The 21,621-nt window shown below is 36.1% G+C and overlaps 1 protein-coding gene across 2 annotated transcripts in view; it reads left to right on the plus strand.

Moving 5' to 3' along the window:
* Nucleotides 1–21,621, plus strand: part of ATP10B (ATPase phospholipid transporting 10B (putative)) — a 626,763-nt gene that overhangs the window by 525,638 nt on the left and 79,504 nt on the right. For both annotated transcript variants that reach the window (XM_053718588.1, XM_053718587.1), the window contains 2 exons: nucleotides 9,216–9,301; nucleotides 11,742–11,848. In XM_053718588.1, the coding sequence (XP_053574563.1) occupies nucleotides 9,216–9,301; nucleotides 11,742–11,848 (193 nt within the window). The remainder of the gene's footprint in view (nucleotides 1–9,215; nucleotides 9,302–11,741; nucleotides 11,849–21,621) is intronic.

The following is a 21,621-nucleotide window of genomic DNA, read 5'->3' on the forward strand; positions in this document are numbered from 1 at the left end:
AAAGGTTAACCTATTTAGGCTCAAACTGATTTAAAAGCTATTGAAGGCCACCTCTTATCTCAATGCATTTTGATAGTTTTTCACAGCTAAACAGTGCTAGTTCATGTGTGTTATATAGAGGACATTGTGCTTACTCCCATGGAGCTATGTATGAATCAGCACTGATTGGCTAAAATGCAAGTTTGTCAACAGAACTGCAATATGGGGGCAGTCTGCAGAGGCTTAGATAACAGGTAATCACAGAGGTAAATTAATATTAATATAACCGTGTTAGTCAGTGCCGCCACTAGAAATTTTTGGGGCCCAGACTTAAAGGGCCACTGTAAGTAAATATTTTCTATGCCTGTTACTAACTAACTACCCCAAATATGCTTTTTATCAATAGCATTTCATTAACATACATCTACCGTATATCAGAAATCTTGTCTGCAAATTTAATTGTTTTCCAAACCCACTCCGTGGGTATCCTTTGCTCTGTACCAATCCGTTTACAATACCTAGTTTTCAAAATGGCGCTTTAAACACAAAGTTATTGGTTTAAGTATTTTGAACACGCAGTGCTGAAAATAGTGGGCAGGATAACATGACATCATCGGCGAATAAAAGATATAACTTTTAGAACGTTATGAAACTTCGTTTTGGAGAAAATATAGGTCAGTAGGTTTTAATTAATGTTTATTAACTTTAATATGTTAGTTGTTTAGCTTAAAAATTATAACAGAAAGTAATCCTTTAACCATTGATCAAGCCCCCCCCCCACCCCCCTTTGACATGTGCAATTTTTGACCAAGTGACTAAAACGTATATGCACTTTATTAAGTGTCTATTTAAACTTGGAAATGTTGTAAAGGTAGTAACATACAGACACACTCATACACTGAAACACACACACACTCACACATAAGGATTCACATATAGACACTCTAGCAGACACGCAAAGAAACACGCAAACACACTCAGACACAGACACCCAAATGGACACTCAGCACTTGATTACATTGACCTGACAAGTAATGAGGTAGACTACAGTTTTTGAGATTTAGAAAACAAAATATGGAGTTCTGATTATCTTTTTGTAAAGGAAGATGCCAACTAAATGATGACAACAGCATGGAGTGGCTGAAAGCAAGGGCCCTGAACTGCCTAAACAATAATTTAAAGGTTAAATGGTGGATTGGTGACTTCCGTAAAGGTCTCATTTGTCTCCAAGTCTGTAGAAAGATGTGAATAATCAGTAGTAAGGTCAAAATGTCCTAAAAAGGAACAGACAATGGACACACAGACGTATATACACACACACACACAGACACCCACAGAAAACACACAAAGACATACACACACAGAGAGACACCCACATAAAACACAGAAAGACATACATACACACACCTTCACTGAGACATCCACAGAAAACGCACAAAGACAAGCACACACCCTCACAGAGACACCCACAGAAAACACACACCCTCACAGAGACATCCACAGAAAACACAGAAATACACGACCACCCTCACAGAGGCATTCAGAGAAAATACACAAAGGCAAACATACACACACCCTTGCAGAGACACCCATAGAAAAAGCTCAAAAACATATGCACACACCCTCACAGACATCCACAAAAAAATGCACAAAGACATACACACCCACCCTCACAGAGAGACCCACAGAAAAAAAAATACATACACACTCATAGAGACACAAACCAAAGCACAAAGACATAAACACAGACACCCACAGAAATACTCATAGGAGGAAACATTTATGCACCTTGCATCCCCTAAATTAACAGTGTGTGACATGCATGATAAAAAAAATCGCAGAAATTTTTGTTTTTTGATGTTCCCATCTGTCAGCTGTACTTATGGATTTTGAAAATGCTGTACTCTATATGGTCTTGGTGTAACCATAAGCTGTGGTACTCATACCATTAGATCTAGTTAAATGCAGGATTTAGGCTTGTTGGTATGTATTTCAAAATTTAGTCAGCTGTAGTGTAAACTGAACAGTTTTAAGTTAACCTGTCTCATTTCAAACACTGAGCAATCTTAGTCTGAGAGTATAACATTTTATGCAGATGTAAAAATCTTATATATATAAATGCATATCTGCCAAAGGGGCACCTACCATTTGTGTATTGAGGAGGAAACATTACTGCATGGTTTTAAATATTTAATTTCTACATTGTCAAATAATCATAAATACACTGCTGCTAAAAAAAATTGCTTTTATGGACCCCTGGCCCCACCATACAACTACTACCACACTGAAGTTACAATCCGAAATTGCACAAAGACATAAAAAGCATTTGCTAAGTAAGTCCTACCTCCTCTGCAAATGAAAGTGATCTGCCGTCTGACTCAGGCACACACTGTACAAACAAAGTGCCAAGTCTGTCTCACACTGTGCATAGTGGTTTAGTGCACACTCAGAAATCCTCTCAAATGCTAATACTTTACTCCTTGTAATAACATTTCCCATGCTCAATTAGCACTCTGCTGTAGTACCCACTGGTGGCTGCCAAAATTAAAAAAAAAAAATTTTTTTTTTTTTTTTTAGTTCTTCACCCCTGTCACCCCCTAAAGGCGGCCCTGGTGTTATGCAAAACTGGGGAATGTATAATAAAGAGATTACCTTTCTTTTTAAAGTGAAGGTCAATTTTCATGTGAAAGTGCCTGTTTTTTTAAAAAAAACTATTAAAAACGGGCACTTTCATTTGTGAAAATTGACATAGCACCGTATTTTAAAAATACTTACCTTGTTCTTCTGAAACTCAGGATCGCCGTTCTGAAACGATGCCCCACCTGCCTCTTCCTGGTTTACTTACCCAGCAATGACGAAACCGGCTTGTTAGTTGACAAACCTAATCATATATACAACGCTCAGTGTTATACACATAGAATTAAAGGGACAGTAAATTCAAAAAGTTCTTGATTCAGACAGAGCATGCAATTTTAAACAACTTTCTGATTTACTTCTATTGTAAAATTTGCTTTGTTCTCTGTATCCTTTGTTGAAAATTAAACCTAGGTAGGCTGATATGAGTTAAGGAATGTGGGCACCTAGGATTACCCTTTAATAAGGGATATCAAAAGAACTAACCAAAACTAATAATAGAATTAAATTGGAAAGCTAATTAAGATTGCATTACTCAAATCCACCTGCCCCCCCCCATCACATGCCTTATTTGAAGGAGCCAATCCAGACTTGTTACTGAAGTAGGTAAAGCTTGCCACTGTCTCTTTTGTTTTGCAATATGTTGTCTTGTCGCCTTCTGCTGAGGCCAATCAGGTAGAGATATTTAGCTCGGTTAGGATTGTGAAGTCTGCAGTCTTCACCTACAGTTCTTATAATTTTCATAGTTTAAATTAGAAAAACTTGGGAAAAGTAAAAAAAATGAAACTATTATAGTTATTTTTCCTACACATAATTAAACTTTTTTACCTATCAAAATTGCACGTACCTTTAAAGGACATAAAAGTGCAAAAACAAAAAGTTCTAAGGTTTTAGAACATTCTGCTGTTGCACTGTTGCTTGCCTATAACTTTATTTTGGAAAAGGGATGGAGATGAGGTAAAGTTGGTTTGTTGTTAATTGTAATTAATATTAAAAGAAGTTATACTGGTTTAAAAGGACAGTCTAGTCAAAATTAAACTTACATGATTAAGATAGGACATGCAATTTTAAACAATTTTACAATTTACTTTTATCATCAAATTTGCTTTGTTCTCTTGGTATTCTTTGTTGAGATCTAAACATAGGTAAGCTCTTGAAGGTTGCTTCTTATCTCACTGCATTTTAACATTTTTCACAGTTAGACATTGCTAGCTCATGTGTGCCATATAGATAACATTGTGCTCACTCCTGTGGAGTTATTTATGAGTCAGCACTGATTGGGGCAGTCTGCAGAGGTATAGACAAAAGGTATTCACAGAGGTAAAAAGTGTATTAATATAAGTGTGTTGGTTATGCAGAAACTGAGAATGGGTAATAAAGGGATTATCTGTCTTTTTAAACAATAAACATAGACTGTCCATTTTTAACCAACAAAATTTTGTTATGTTGCTGTATTGCAGTTTATTTTCTTCCTGTTATGTTCCTTTAAAAAGGAAAGTTTGCCTGACTCGAGGTGTGTAGTCTGTAGCCTGTACGTTGTAGGTGACCTTAACCAGTATGTCAGCCAAAATACATTTACATTACAGATTAAAAAAATAGTATGACTCATTACAATTAGAGACTTTCTTAGATATTGCAACAGTGCAGATGGCTTCCTCCATCAGAGAAACCACTACAATTACACATGCTTGTTTAGATGTAGTTTGCGGCATATTAAAGCAAGAGGGTCCTGTCACAATTCACGTGTTTACTGCTTTTTTATATTCTAATGTGAAGTTTAACAGAGCATTATGGTGATAGATTATAACATAAAGGGACACTTAAATCATTTTTTATATATTATGTATATTATATATTGGAAATAACACATTACAAAACAAATGTTTTAAAAATGATTTAAAATGTGAATGTACCGACTGAAAAGAAACTTTGGGTTAGATTTACTATCCCTCCAGGCGGATAGATTTGCATGTAGTAAACCTTCACGCCTGCAATCGCCACTTGCAAAGTTGTATTGCTTGGGCAAATGTAACACATAGTTGTCAGCAGTTCAATATATTTTCCAGGGACACTTTATGATGCAAAGAAACCAGACAGGTTTATAGAGTATTCAACTGCTCCGCCCACTAGGTTCTTCGATCAAAACTCACCCATTTGATCGTAACAGTATAATTTAGTTTTATCCATAGCTTATTGTACAGATTACAGTACCAAGCTCTTACACCTACCCCATAAAGGGCTAGATTACAAGTGTAGTGCAAAATATCACTTCCGCAAGGGTGATATTTGCGCTCCACTTGGTAATACCAGCGCACACAAATGTGCGCTGGTATTGCAAGTTAGCTGCAATGCAATGCAAGGAAGTGTTGCACTCACGAGAGCTTGTTTTCATAGGCTCCAATGGGAGCCTTGTTCTCAAGCCGTGAGACACTGCATAAGAACCTAGCACAGTGAAGGGGTAAGTCGTGCAGCAATGGGCAGCAAATGTTAAATATATATGAAAATATATATATATGTATTATCACATGTTAACACATAAATATATATGTATATAATATATGGCTGGTTATTTATCGCTCGACCATAGCCCAATATTAACAATACCAGTCTCTAGAACACATTCTGAGCATATGGTTATTGCTACCACACAGCATCAAAATTAGGCAGACAAATAATATGAACCCATTCAATAACAATAACATTCCCATAGGAGTTAATCATATTTAAATTATTATTTGTGTGTGTGTATATATATATATATATATCCCCATGTGTAGCCAGCAGAGGGTTAACACAGCAATTCAAAAAATATTTGTTTTGCATTTTAATTAAAGGTAAAGCTCCCTAGACGGAACAGTATTGCAAGTACAGACATCTCCCAGGTATAGAAAGCACAATCCTGCCAACTTTGGATTTGCAGTAATTTTTCATATTCAGTGACATCACAGTGAGAGATGTCATAGGACGAGATGTCACATGAAGTAAAGTAATATGCAAAAACAGACTTTTAAAAAGGTTAAAGAATAAAAATAATTAATTAATTTGTACCAGTAAACAGAAAGCATTCTGCATCACTATTCAAAATGTATTCAATGTCAATTTAAACAAATAGTACATGTTCACTTATTTCTCCAAAACTAAACATTAACAGTCATTAATTCTTCCAAAAGACCATAACAATAGAAGGTTCTTGCACTATTGCAGTAAAGTTATAATACAACTATAATGAAACATAAACCATCTCATAATCAGTTATTTATAACTGCCTGGCTCTCTTATATTATCACTTTGTTATATATTACACTATTGCAGGGCACAGCAAAGTGTTAAAGACACACAGAGCTGAAGTGACACAAAACTACCTTAGATCCTCTGTCCTAATAGCCATATTAGCCAGCAACAATGCTTCCTAAATTATTCTGGACTCCTAATGACACTCTGAGGGCAGAGGTTCAGGGGAAGGGCTAGGCTGCAGTGTGTCAAATTACTATAAAAAGAGAAGAGACACAGCAAACACTCAGTGCAGCTGATCTTAGTGTCTGATGATGCACAGTACTTGACTGGGTGAACTGTTGGGGGCAAATGGATTGTTTAATTATGCCCCAGCTCAGCTGCAGCCCTCCAAATCTCCGGAAGTGAACATTTCCTAAGGACAAAAGAAATCCAGGGACTGACCCTTGAAATCGGCTACTGTGGGTAACTATGGTAACATTGCACAAGAGGATTCTTGTGCAATGTCGCCCCCTGCTCCTGCACAACCAATTGCCCTAGAGCAGTGAATGCCAATTATCCAGAATGAGCGTGTGTTGGGGGGATTGATCTTGCTACCTCTGAGGTGGCAGAGAGGAAAAATAAGTGTTGTCTGCTTCTTAAATATGTGGATATAAGGTCAGAAAATCCCAGCACGCAAAGGAGAGTATGCACGTCACTCCAGGACCCCTACCACAGGTCCTAGATATATACTTTAACCACACAGCAGAAGTGACAGCAAAAATATTTATTCAAATATCAAAAGACAAACTGAACGGCGACGTTTCGGGATAGCAGACAAACTGAACGGCAACGTTTCGGGATAGCATCCCGAAACGTCGCCGTTCAGTTTGTCTTTTGATATTTGAATAAATATTTTTGCTGTCACTCCTGCTGTGTTCTTAAATATGCTTACTTATGCGAACCTGCTCCACATAGCCAGAAAAGCTGTGAATTAGGGATGGGCGAATGTTTCGCAACATTCGAAAAACGGCACGAATTTTAACACATTCGTTCGTTCGAATCGAATTTCGAATGTTTACATAACATTCTAACATTCGATTTTCGAATATTCGGTTTCGAATTTTACGATTACATTCGAAAATATTCGAATTCGAAAAATTCGAATTTAGATTGTAATAGTATTTCTAATGCTTTTTCTTTAAATGTAATATTCGAATTATGCAATATTCGAATTCGAAAAATTCGAATTTAGATTGTAATAGTATTTCTAATGCTTTTTCTTTAAATGTAATCGAATTATGCAATACGTGTATTCGAATTCGAAAAATTCGAATTTAGATTGTAATAGTATTTCTAATGCTTTTTCTTTAAATGTAATATTCGAATTATGCAATACGTGTATTCGAATTCGAAAAATTCGAATTTAGATTGTAATAGTATTTCTAAAGCTTTTTCTTTAAATGTAATATTCGAATTATGCAATACGTGTATTCGAATTCGAAAAATTCGAATTTAGATTGTAATAGTATTTCTAATGCTTTTTCTTTAAATGTAATATTCGAATTATGCAATATACGAATTCGAAAAATTCGAATTTAGATTGTAATAGTATTTCTAATGCTTTTTCTTTAAATGTAATATTCAAATTATGCAATACGTGTATTCGAATTCGAAAAATTCGAATTTAGATTGTAATAGTATTTCTAATGTTTTTCTTTAAATGTAATATTCAAATTATGCAATATTCGAATTCGAAAAATTCGAATTTAGATTGTAATAGTATTTCTAATGCTTTTTCTTTAAATGTAATATTCGAATTATGCAATACGTGTATTCGAATTCGAAAAATTCGAATTTAGATTGTAATAGTATTTCTAATGCTTTTTCTTTAAATGTAATATTCGAATTATTCAATACGTGTATTCGAATTCAAAAAATTCGAATTTAGATTGTAATAGTATTTCTAATGCTTTTTCTTTAAATGTAATATTCGAATTATGCAATATTCGAAAAAAAAAAAAATCGAATTTAGATTGTAATAGTATTTCTAATGCTTTTAAATGTAATATTCGAATTCGAAAAATTCGAATTTATATTCGAATTCGAAAAATTCGAATTTATATTCGAATTCGAAAAATTCGAATTTATATTCGAATTCGAAAAATTGTAGACATTCGATATAATTATAAACATTCGAATTCGAAAGTGACATTCGAAAACTGTAAATAACATTCGATTTTCGAATTTTTAAGAATATTCGTTCTTATGGACATTCGAATTTAGAATTCGAATTTCGGTAATAACATTCGTTCTACATTCGAAATTCGAAAATTTGCACATTCGCCCATCCCTACTGTGAATGCAGCTTCATAAATTCAGGCAAATGTTATGTATGTTAATCGTATCCCTTTTATATAGACAATTATGACTGTGTAGAATATTGCATGGTCAAAGTTGTGGATCCCACAGTAACAATAGATTCTATTGTGGCAGTGGCATAAAATAGTTGTCAGAGATAAATCAGGCAACATAAATGTTGGACGTATATTGGAAAGTTTACAACACTATAAAATAAATATTTTATGAGGAATTACATTTTTTGTTCAATGACCCTTAAACTCTAGGAATACTTACATTATATAAGATGGAAGGAAATTAGTTTGCCACCTTCTCCTGCTTATCACCTAAAGGGACACAAAACACAGATTTTTATTTTCTTTCTTTTTAATTCAGATAGAGCATGCAATTTTAAATAACTTTCCAATTTGCTTCTTTTACCAAATGTGCTTGTTTCTCTTGGAATTATTTGGTAAAGGAGCAGTAATGCACTACTGTGAGTTTGCTTAACACCTCTGGTGAACCAATAAAAGAGGCATTTGTGTACAGCCACAAAAACAGCTAGCTCCCAGTAATGCATTGCTGATCTTGAGCCTACCTAGGTATGCTTTTCATATAAGCATACCAACAACATTAAGCAAATAATATTATAGTAGTAAATTGGAAAGTAGTTTAATGATCTAATCATGAAATAAAATTTTGGTTTCATGTCCTTTTAAGCCAAAATTAAGCAGGCTAGGACCAGATTTATAACCCTGGAACCATTCAAAATTTAGTATCCATGCTTTTTAAATCATACATTCTTGCCTGATATCCCTCATTATTTAATTTCCACATGCACATCTCTAAGAAATGGTTATTTTTCCTTGAGTAGAAAACGTACGGTAGTCTCCATTGACCCAGCAGTGTGAAAATGCAATGAAAGTTTCATAATGGTCAAATTCTTTTGTCTGCAATTTGCACTGATTAAGTAAACCTTATGATATCTTATTTAATTAGTTTTATGCATGCAACGTACAACATAATTACCATTATGATGTTTTGTTTTCTAGGAAGCACCGTTTGACCCAGAATCTTTCAAAAGCACAATTGTTTGTGAGAAGCCCAATAACAATCTGAACAAATTCAAAGGCTACATGTAAGTGTATGAAACTACAATAATATATCAATATTCTTGTGTAACTGTAAATTCTGTCACCTTATTTTAAACATGTTTAATTTTTTCAAACAAGGTGCATAAGAATTGAATTTAGACCTGACAAAGTAGTGGTTCTTGACTATTTCTGAGGAGCATTTGAAATTTTGTAACCCTGATTTCTAAACAAAAAGTATGACACTTTATCTTACTTTGTGACAATATGTTAGAATTTCAATGCATTCTAACATAAATTCCTATATTCTTGTTTACAGTTGATCTGTTAGAGCAGGATTCTTTGAATCCTTAATGAATATAGGCCATGGTTGCTGTTTGAATAAATTATTACACATTATAAAAAGGCTGTAAGGAAATATTGGTTTTGGAAATCTCTATTACCAATTTTTATGCTTAAAAATGACCACCAAAGATAGACTCCTTTCCCAATGTGCTTAGAGGAACATGGTGCACCTCACTGACGAGCCCCAAAGAAGGCCAAAATGTTTGTCTGGGGTTGCCATTTTTCTTGTTCAGAGGAAGATTGCCTGTTATTTTGGGCTGAACTGACCTTATTAGGCAAGATCAGACTGAAATAATTAAGGAAATTTCTTCTTTGTTGAACACACAATTGGGCTAAAAGAGACTACTCCTATCTACTAACTTGCCATAGAACAAGCTACTGACCTGTTGTTTGTTCCTGGTAGAGCACTTCTCTTTTGGTATGTAACAGGTCTGAATTTAAGATTGTTTGTTGACTAAAACTAACAATATTTTTTTTTTCTTCTTCTGATTTGAAAATATATTTACTTAAATGTATCCTGAATATATTAATTAAAATTTGATTACTGAATAGTGGATCTGCATCAAAGTGACTAACTGTAATTTGTTTTAATTTTATGTTTTTCTTAATCCAGCCCCCGAAGAACACTAAGATAGCTATTTATTGTAGGCCTATAGAATTTGATTTAATTTGAACTGATCTAGTTTCATTCATATTATAGTTCATAAATGCTGATATAGTCTCATTCATATTATGGTTCATATATTAGATGGCTGCATTTATAAATTAGATCACTGCTCTTTCTTATGTTTTACTCACTTAATATGTCAGAATTCTTTACTTGTGCCCTGTAACCAATTTATTTTCAATAAACTATATTTGACAAAGAAAATAAGGTAGACCATAGTTTTATATTTCCAATAAAATGAAATTAAAAACATTTTATGAAATAAGAGTTACAGGGATTTGAAAATGTTATTTGATTCATTTGCTGAGCAATTGTTCAAAAATCTTGTATGAGCAGGTTTGCGTAAATATAAACACTTTGGAATGATCACAATTAATTACGCAGAAGATTTCCAGTCACATCATCTTTCCACACAATAATATTAACCATTTGGCTGTCAGAAGGTGGTTCCAGATGTTTTGCAATAGCTAGAAGCAAATATTAGAAGTGGAATTTGCCTATTCGTGTTTTAAAATTCAATACTGTTTAAAGGGAGTAACCTTATTTTAGAATAAAGTATTTTGCTTCTGGTAATGTACTTTCTACTAGGATAGATATAATACTGGTTGTGTTGCTTCTTTAAGAGTTGAACAATTTTGTTGTAAAGCAACACACATTTGCTGCTGTTTACCAAATCTACCTGTGTTTCAGACTTCACTATTGAATTTATGGGAGCTAGCTGGTGATTGGTGGCTACAGAGATATATTTCTTGTCATTGGCTCACTATATGTATTTAGCTAGCTCCCAGTAGTGCCTTGCTCCTCTGTAGCTGATTTAAATACCCAGTTACATGCTATCAATAGAGCAATATTAAAATGTGCTAACACATTAGAGCAGTGCATGAACCCATTTGCAGTTCTCCAGGGATTATTTCTTATTAAACTGACTACTCTTTTTAAAGCATTGTTTTGTATGTTGTTGTTTATTTAAAATTTCCAATTCAGAGATATTGCTGCTACATATTGTGCATATGTAGAAATACAAAACTCATATCTGTTGTAAAAAATTGAATACTGTTGCTCTTAACCAAGTTTCTGTTAAAGGGGCATAATAAAGAAAATGACATGCTCTTATATGTTATAGTAATTTTACGACTATCAACCATGCTCTACTGTGCGTTTAACCCATGCAAAATAATGAAACACACAGCAGAAATAGTGCTAGGAGACATGTGGTGCACTGCTGGTACTGAGCAAAACCGCTGCTCCAATCAGCAGCACTTTTTGAACATCTGAGTCATGTAACCATAGCGCTGCTGATTGGACAGTGCACCACGGGTCATGAGCAGTACTTTTACTGTGTGTTTAACTCCTTTTATGGTAATTTTTAATTATTATGGCCCTTTAACATTGAAAATAATGTAAAATATGAAAATATTTTGCCTTTAATATATTTTTATTATTATTATTATTTTTTCATCATTTCTTTTGGGTAGGGATCAGCCAGATGAGCAACGAACTGGATTTGGCAGTGAAACCTTATTACTTCGGGGATGTACAATCAGAAACACTGAAGAGACCATTGGTGTTGTGATTTATGCAGGTAAAATAGTTTTACGTCTTTTTTGGGGACATAAACAAAATCTGTTCATTTAAACACACTTGGATAATTGTTAAATGCTTTACAAAGCCAATGCAAGGACCAGTAAATACAGTAGATTTGCATTATCGACAAATGCATAATAACAAGACAATGCAATGGCACTTAGTCTGAAATTCAAATGAGTAGAAGAGGGTGTTGTCCGTTAGACACTGCTTGCTATAAGCCACCTTTACATAAGGTGATTAACAGGACAGATGGACTTGTGAGCTTACATTCTAAAGAAAGTACATAAGTGTGTTAAATGGGAGGGTTCAGAGGCAGGAGAGGCATCTTAAAGCAGTTTCAGGCCCCGACTAGCCAACCGGGACACCGGGAGATCTCTTGGGGGGCTGCAGCAGCTGAGGTGACTCACAATTTAATAAGGTGGTGCCGTTGATGAGACGATGCAGCATTGAGGCTTTACATGCTGGCAGCTCATAGATGGGCTGCTTTGTTTTACTCTCCCCCACTGCTTAAGGGCTGAACAACAAATTCATTTTGTATAATTTACTCGGAGTATGGTTCTCCTTTGGCTTTTCCTCCAAAGATTTTCTTTTTAATTGTAAACATACTGTTGTAGTTGTAGTGCTAGATAGGTTATAAACAAAGGAAGGAAGGAGTTTTCACTCTGCTTTCCCTCTCTCCATATACTCGTTAATTATTTTATTTTTACATATATGTGCAACTGAATTTGTGTATGGGTGTATATATATATATATATATAAAATACAACACTAAGCATCAATTCAAGTTAAACCGCAAGCATTTTTTGATGTTAAAGCTGATATACTATTGGTACAGCATTTTTAAGAACCAAAAAACTTTGCTGTTATTCATCAAACACCTTTTCTCCAACATAGGTGTGTCCGGTCCACGGCGTCATCCTTACTTGTGGGATATTCTCTTCCCCAACAGGAAATGGCAAAGAGCCCAGCAAAGCTGGTCACATGATCCCTCCTAGGCTCCGCCTACCCCAGTCATTCTCTTTGCCGTTGTACAGGCAACATCTCCACGGAGATGGCTTAGAGTTTTTTAGTGTTTAACTGTAGTTTTTATTATTCAATCAAGAGTTTGTTATTTTAAAATAGTGCTGGTATGTACTATTTACTCTGAAACAGAAAAGAGATGAAGATTTCTGTTTGTAAGAGGAAAATGATTTTAGCAACCGTTACTAAAATCGATGGCTGTTCCACACAGGACTGTTGAGAGGAATTAACTTCAGTTGGGGGAACAGTGAGCAGACTTTTGCTGCTTGAGGTATGACACATTCTAACAAGACGATGTAATGCTGGAAGCTGTCATTTTCCCTATGGGATCCGGTAAGCCATTTTTATTACAGACAGTAAATAAGGGCTTCACAAGGGCTTTTTAAGACTGTAGACATTTTCTGGGCTAAATCGATTTATATATAAACATATTTTATACTCCATAGCCTTGAGGAATTATTTTAATCTTGGGAATTTTGTAAAATAACCGGCAGGCACTGTATTGGACACCTTATTCTCTAGGGGCTTTCCCTAATCATAGGCAGAGTCTCATTTTCGCGCCTGTATTGCGCACTTGTTTTTGAGAAGCATGACATGCAGATGCATGTGTGAGGAGCTCTGATACATAGAAAAGACTTTCTGAAGGCGTCATTTGGTATCGTATTCCCCTTTGGGCTTGGTTGGGTCTCAGCAAAGCAGATACCAGGGACTGTAAAGGGGTTAAATATAAAAATGGCTCCGGTTCCGTTATTTTAAGGGTTAAAGCTTCCAAATTTGGTGTGCAATACTTTTAAGGCTTTAAGACACTGTGGTGAAATTTTGGTGAATTTTGAACAATTCCTTCATACTTTTTCGCAATTGCAGTAATAAAGTGTGTTCAGTTTAAAATTTAAAGTGACAGTAACGGTTTTATTTTAAAACGTTTTTTGTACTTTGTTATCAAGTTTATGCCTGTTTAACATGTCTGAACTGCCAGATAGACTGTGTTCTGAATGTGGGGAAGCCAAGGTTCCTTCTCATTTAAATAGATGTGATTTATGTGACACAAAATTTAGAGAAAATGATGCCCAAGATGATTCCTCAAGTGAGGGGAGTAAGCATGGTACTGCATCATCCCCTCCTTCGTCTACACCAGTCTTGCCCACACAGGAGGCCCCTAGTACATCTAGCGCGCCAATACTCCTTACTATGCAACAATTAACGGCTGTAATGGATAATTCTATCAAAAACATTTTAGCCAAAATGCCCACTTATCAGCGAAAGCGCGACTGCTCTGTTTTAGAAGTGGAATGGGGACTATACAGACTTGTCTCCGACGATACAAGTAAATCAGAGGACCAGAGATTCACTCCGTTGGTGGCTGTCCCTGGACAACCTGTCACAGGGGATGAGCTTCCGCAGACCAGAGTGGGTCATTGTCACGACCGACGCCAGTCTGATGGGCTGGGGCGCGGTCTGGGGACCCCTGAAAGATCAGGGTCTTTGGTCTCGGGAAGAATCTCTTCTACCGATAAATATTCTGGAACTGAGAGCGATACTCAATGCTCTCAAGGCTTGGCCTCAGCTAGCAAAGGCCAAGTTCATACGGTTTCAATCAGACAACATGACGACTGTTGCGTACATCAACCATCAGGGGGGAACAAGGAGTTCCCTGGCGATGGAAGAAGTGACCAAAATCATTCAATGGGCGGAGACTCACTCCTGCCACTTGTCTGCAATCCACATCCCAGGAGTGGAAAATTGGGAAGCGGATTTTCTGAGTCGTCAGACATTACATCCGGGGGAGTGGGAACTCCATCCGGAAATCTTTGCCCAAATTACTCAACTGTGGGGCATTCCAGACATGGATCTGATGGCCTCTCGTCAGAACTTCAAGGTTCCTTGCTACGGGTCCAGATCCAGGGATCCCAAGGCGACTCTAGTAGATGCACTAGTAGCACCTTGGACCTTCAAACTAGCTTATGTATTCCCGCCGTTTCCTCTCATCCCCAGGCTGGTAGCCAGGATCAATCAGGAGAGGGCATCGGTGATCTTGATAGCTCCTGCGTGGCCACGCAGGACTTGGTATGCAGATCTGGTGAATATGTCATCGGCTCCACCATGGAAGCTACCTTTGAGACGAGACCTTCTTGTTCAAGGTCCGTTCGAACATCCGAATCTGGTCTCACTCCAACTAACTGCTTGGAGATTGAACGCTTGATCTTATCAAAGCGAGGGTTCTCAGATTCTGTTATTGATACTCTTGTTCAGGCCAGAAAGCCTGTAACTAGAAAAATTTACCACAAAATATGGAAAAAATATATCTGTTGGTGTGAATCTAAAGGATTCCCTTGGGACAAGGTAAAAATTCCTAAGATTCTATCCTTTCTTCAAGAAGGATTGGAGAAAGGATTATCTGCAAGTTCCTTGAAGGGACAGATTTCTGCCTTGTCTGTGTTACTTCACAAAAAGCTGGCAGCTGTGCCAGATGTTCAAGCCTTTGTTCAGGCTCTGGTTAGAATCAAGCCTGTTTACAAACCTTTGACTCCTCCTTGGAGTCTCAATTTAGTTCTTTCAGTTCTTCAGGGGGTTCCGTTTGAACCCTTACATTCCGTTGATATTAAGTTATTATCTTGGAAAGTTTTGTTTTTGGTTGCAATTTCTTCTGCTAGAAGAGTTTCAGAATTATCTGCTCTGCAGTGTTCTCCTCCTTATCTGGTGTTCCATGCAGATAAGGTGGTTTTACGTACTAAACCTGGTTTTCTTCCGAAAGTTGTTTCTAACAAAAACATTAACCAGGAGATAGTCGTGCCTTCTTTGTGTCCGAATCCAGTTTCAAAGAAGGAACGTTTGTTGCACAATTTGGATGTTGTTCGCGCTCTAAAATTCTATTTAGATGCTACAAAGGATTTTAGACAAACATCTTCCTTGTTTGTTGTTTATTCTGGTAAAAGGAGAGGTCAAAAAGCAACTTCTACCTCTCTCTCTTTTTGGATTAAAAGCATCATTAGATTGGCTTATGAGACTGCCGGACGGCAGCCTCCTGAAAGAATCACAGCCCATTCCACTAGGGCTGTGGCTTCCACATGGGCCTTCAAGAACGAGGCTTCTGTTGATCAGATATGTAAGGCAGCGACTTGGTCTTCACTGCACACTTTTACCAAATTTTACAAGTTTGATACTTTTGCTTCTTCTGAGGCTATTTTTGGGAGAAAGGTTTTGCAAGCCGTGGTGCCTTCCATTTAGGTGACCTGATTTGCTCCCTCCCTTCATCCGTGTCCTAAAGCTTTGGTATTGGTTCCCACAAGTAAGGATGACGCCGTGGACCGGACACACCTATGTTGGAGAAAACAGAATTTATGTTTACCTGATAAATTACTTTCTCCAACGGTGTGTCCGGTCCACGGCCCGCCCTGGTTTTTTAATCAGGTCTGATAATTTATTTTCTTTAACTACAGTCACCACGGTATCATATGGTTTCTCCTATGCAAATATTCCTCCTTTACGTCGGTCGAATGACTGGGGTAGGCGGAGCCTAGGAGGGATCATGTGACCAGCTTTGCTGGGCTCTTTGCCATTTCCTGTTGGGGAAGAGAATATCCCACAAGTAAGGATGACGCCGTGGACCGGACACACCGTTGGAGAAAGTAATTTATCAGGTAAACATAAATTCTGTTTTCTCTCAGTGGCGCAATTTTTTCAATGTTATATATTATCTATTATATTGCTTACAAAGTGTTTGTATAACATCATTGGGTCCATGGCATATAATTGCAAGTACTAAGTATTAATTTAAACTAAGCATTGAGCACCTTTTGCTGCTACAGGTGACATATTATTGGTGCAGCATCATTAAGAAACAAATAATATTTTTTTCTTTTGTGACATAATTGCACAACGTTATAAAGCATTTTTGTATTTTTTGCACAAACAATCAGTGGGAATCTTGTATACAATTTCAAATTACAAAAAATCTTTTTTCTCCACATTTTGGATATCATTTGTATAATATTGTTAATACTAGTGTTTATGGACCCTGAGATATTATAACATGGAGAAAAGTGATGAAGAATCATATGTTCTTATTAATTTTGAGGAGGAGTCCACACTATATGATACCAAAAGGAGAAATTTTGGCAGAGAACCAAGAAAAGCAAGAAAATGGTTTAAAAACTGCAATTAGAAAGCAAGACAAGTTACATTTTCAGACACTGAATACGAGGTAGAATCCTTAGAGGGAGAAACACACAATGAAGAAGAAGAACCTACTGTATTACAATCCTCTTTTGGAGCCACTAGTACCAACTTTTCAAAAAATGAACAGCTAATGACTCTACCCCTTGGAAGGCGAAAAAAATACATAGAGGCAAAAGAAAAACGCCCAGATACCAGGGAAGAGGAGACCAATTCAAATCAAGACAGCAAGAAGTCACAACAAAAAACATATGTGACAAGATCAGGGACACAACAGAAGAAAAAATATGCATGAACAAAAATGTATTGAATCTGTCTAGTGTCACTTTGACTGATGTAGAAGTAAGAGTTTTATCTAAAGGTCTTAATTTTGTTCCCTCACAGCATTTTAACCTATTTAATACTATTCTTGACGTGAATAGGTTTGTGAGAAATTAATATTATGCAAACACTTTTTTAATGCTGTGGAGGAACAAGGGAAAACCTTTGTAACCAAGGATAGATTCAGAGAGGATAATCTTACATTCTCTGAGAAATGCTCTATAGTTGACTTACAGGGTTTACTTGATGATAATGTTGAAGACAAAGAACACTTAGTAAACACACATGACATTGATTTGACAAAGTTCAGAAAAAGAGTAATTTTAATCCTGTGAGCTCTAGGACACACCCAGTTGAGACATTCCAAAAAGTGGTAGAGGAACAATTAAGAGAATTGGATAAAAACTTGAAAAGAACAAAATATAATATGTCCTTAAAAGAGAAAAGTGCCCTTGATAAAATTATTAAAGATGATAGAATTATAGTGCATTCCTCTGATAAAGGGGGTAACGTGGTAATACTCGACAGAACTGCATACATCACAGAAGCTTTAAGACAATTGCATGACATTGAGGTTTATGTAAAACTAAAAGAAAATCCCACTAATTCTTACAGGGCAATATTGTGTGATATAGTCAAAAGGGCAAGATACAACAATGTAATTACAAATTCAATAGAGGAAATGTTGCCTGAAAGTCCTATTACTCCTATATTCCACTATTTCCCTAAAGTCCACAAGAGCATGGACAATCCCCCGGGCCACCCCATAATAGCGGGCATAAATTCCCTAAATGAACCGTTGTCAGATCTAATGGACTCTAATGGACTCCTTTCTACAACCACTGGTTAATAAGTTGCCAAGCTACATACAAGATACTACTGACTTATTGCAAAAATTGCAGACAATAAAATAGAAAGCCAGTTATAGGTTTCTAGTAGTAGATGTAACTTCTTTATATACTTCAATTTCTCACCAATTTGGTCTTAATGCAGTTGAATTCTTTTTGGAGAGCCAAAGCAATTATGATCAGTCTACCAAACAATTCATTATGGACTCGATAGAGTACCTCCTCACACATCATTATTTCATGTTTGAGTGGGGTTTCTATCTCCAGAGGCGTGGAACCGATATGGGGGCTAAATATGCCCCCTGCTATGCCAATCTCTTTATGGGATGGTGGGAGCGGTTCCACGTCTTTGGAGATGGAAACCCCCTCAGAGAAGACATTTATTTTTTATGCCAGGTTCATTGATGATTTGATTTTCATCATAGACATCGATAAACACAGAGTTGATGAATTTTGTGACTATCTTAATAACAATAGTAGTGGAATTAAGTTGGTAGGTGAACAAAATCCCAATAGTATTTGTTTTTTGGACATAACTATCCTAGGAAACGATATAGGTGGATGCATAGAGACAAACCTATATAGAAAACCCACCTTAGGCAACACTATATTGGATTTCAGTTCAAATCATCTAAGACACACTATACATGGCATCCCTAAAGGCCAATACATTAGGGCAAAAAGGAACTGCACAAAGACTACCGATTATGAACAACAAGCCAATATCATAACAACTCGACTAGTGGAGAGAGGGTATGATTTAAATATTTTGAATAATGCCGTAAAGAGGTGGATAAACTTAATAGGGATGAGTTATTGAAATATAACAATAGACAGGCAAATTTGAACAAGGGAACTGAGAAACCTAAACCAAAATTCATAACAACTTATAGTTTAGAATATAGAAATATTTGTAACATTATAAAACAAAATATTCCTATTCTACATACTGATCCTGGCTTGAAGGAAATTGTAAAAGAAGGATGTGAATATATACCGAGAAAGTGCAAAACGATCCGGAATTATGTATCTCCCTCAGATTGTTCTAAAAAACCTACCAGTAATTGCTGGTTAAAACAAAGAAAAGTTTTTTTTAGATGTAGGAAACATATTTGCAAAACCTGTGAATTTGTAATGGAAGGTGATAGTTTTGTTTCAACCAACACTGGTTTTTCAGAAATTGTAATACTACACACATAGTTTACTTACTGACCTGTAGGGGGTGTTCTAAACAGTATGTGGGGAAAACTAAGCGGTCCCTTAAGGATAGGTTCCTGGCACATGTACGATCTATTGAGGATCCTGACTCTGACACCCCTATAGCGAGACACTTTAGGGAACATCACAACTCTAATGTAAATTTGCTCTCTGTGCAGGCTATAGATCATGTTCCCATGTGGAAAAGTGGTGAAGATAGAGAGGAAAAACTGGATCTCAGAGAGGTTTTTTGGATATTCACCTTAAATACCTCAATACCCTTTGGTTTGAATTTCAGAAGAGATATTGATTTATGTGTTTAATATTAGGATGTATGCAATTTATATGGAAAGTGAGACAGGTGGTGTGCCTAAACTGAAATAACAAAATAACAAATATAAAATTAACAATAACAAATTCTAACAAATTTTCAAAATGATTCTGTATAGTATAGCTTTAAGAATCATAGGTTGTAAATAGGGGACACAAATTGAATTTTTCAAAAAAATGTATTTTAATTATGTCACGAAACAGTGCTATTATTAGTGATTTAATATTGTTGAATCAAAACTCTGAAAAGGATCATTCCAAGAGTGATAGGATTTATTGACAGGAAATATAGATTTATTTGCTATTGTATTTTTCAATAATTATTGCTTGTATATTACTAAGTGTAATGAGAACTTTATATATGTGCATATGCCTTTAAGAATGTGCTATTTAAGGAAGGAAAGAGGCTGGGACCTGTTAGCAGTGAACAAGTGCTGTTAAAGCACGAAACATGTCTGCTGTACAGGACACCAGCAGTTCTTGTTGACTTGTATGTTTGTGCTAGTGTCTGCTAGTGGTGACTAGTATTTATATGACTATTTACTATTTCATCATTAACTTTGACACATACTCTGTTCTTATTGTTCTGGTATTAGGTTAGGTATGCTTTTCCAACAAAGGATACCATGGGACTTTACAATCAATTTAAATCACCCAGTCATATATCTAAGATCCATTTGACCACCTGCTTTAGGCAAGACCTTTTTATCTATTGTAAAACCATTGATTCAATTAGGCTTCTGGCTGACCTTCATACAGTGACTATGCTTGAACAATTCCTGTATTTGACTCCTTACCCTTGTTTTGCAGTTTTTTTCCCTGAAACCATCTTATGCACAGTGCGGATAATTTATGCACTTGAATCTTTTTAGCATCTGTGTTACACATTTCACCTAATTTCAATGCATCATCCACTTATTTTGTTTCCAGTCATCTAGCCAAGTCATTTGGTGTAATCTGCTTTTTCATGATCTGTCCATCTCATCAGTGTCGGTTTTACTTATTCTTCCTCCAGGCAAATGCCTAAATGCTGCTCTTGTGCCAAGTAAAAATAGCACAAATGGTTCATGACTGAAATTAGAGTCAGATAAATGAACCTGGCTCTACCGTGCTGAGATCAAGCGGAGGGCAGTGCGCACGCACTAATGATTGCATTTAGTGTACTTGATGAAGCGCTGCTGCAGCGTCCAGCTGTTTACTTCAAGATTTAGAACTCTAGAGGTCAAATATGTTTCCATCTCACTTACAGATGAGGAACCAGTTATAGCAGATCATTTACTTTCAGAATGTAGAGCCTGTTCAATTTCTCTTAATCAGGGTAGGATTTAAAAAAAAAAAAAATCTATTATTTTTTCCCATTTAGATTTAGAGGCAGTTCAGTGTAAAACAACTAAACTGTTCTTTTTTTAGTTAGAACATTTTATTTACAAGTGTTTTCACAGACAAAATCACATTTTCATGGTTCAGGTAGAGCAGTGATAACTAACATCCCAACATATGTGGGTCACAGATGAATATTTTAGAAGCCTTTAGGAAGGCATATAAATGTATGGCTATAAAACAAATAATATACTTCCTGAATGTCCAGTGCCACAGCCAGGTTTAGTAAGGTTGCAGGGTGCCCTCTCTATGCTGGTGTTACCCAACAAAAACATATTTTAATTCCGGTATTTTTTGGGGCCACAAAATCTATGGTGCACATTTAGTTCTTCTTTTTCCTGGATACCATAATTAATCCAGAGTTCTGCTTGTAGTCCTATAGCCACCAATTTAACATCACAGAGAAAGAGAGAGAGATAGGTACATTGAGAGGCTTTTCAATTTACCTAGGTAGTCTCAGCAGTAGCAATGCACTACTGAGAGATAGCTGGTAATTGGT

This window comes from Bombina bombina, chromosome 6, assembly GCF_027579735.1.
Source record: "Bombina bombina isolate aBomBom1 chromosome 6, aBomBom1.pri, whole genome shotgun sequence".
Classification (NCBI taxonomy): Eukaryota; Metazoa; Chordata; class Amphibia; order Anura; family Bombinatoridae; genus Bombina; species Bombina bombina.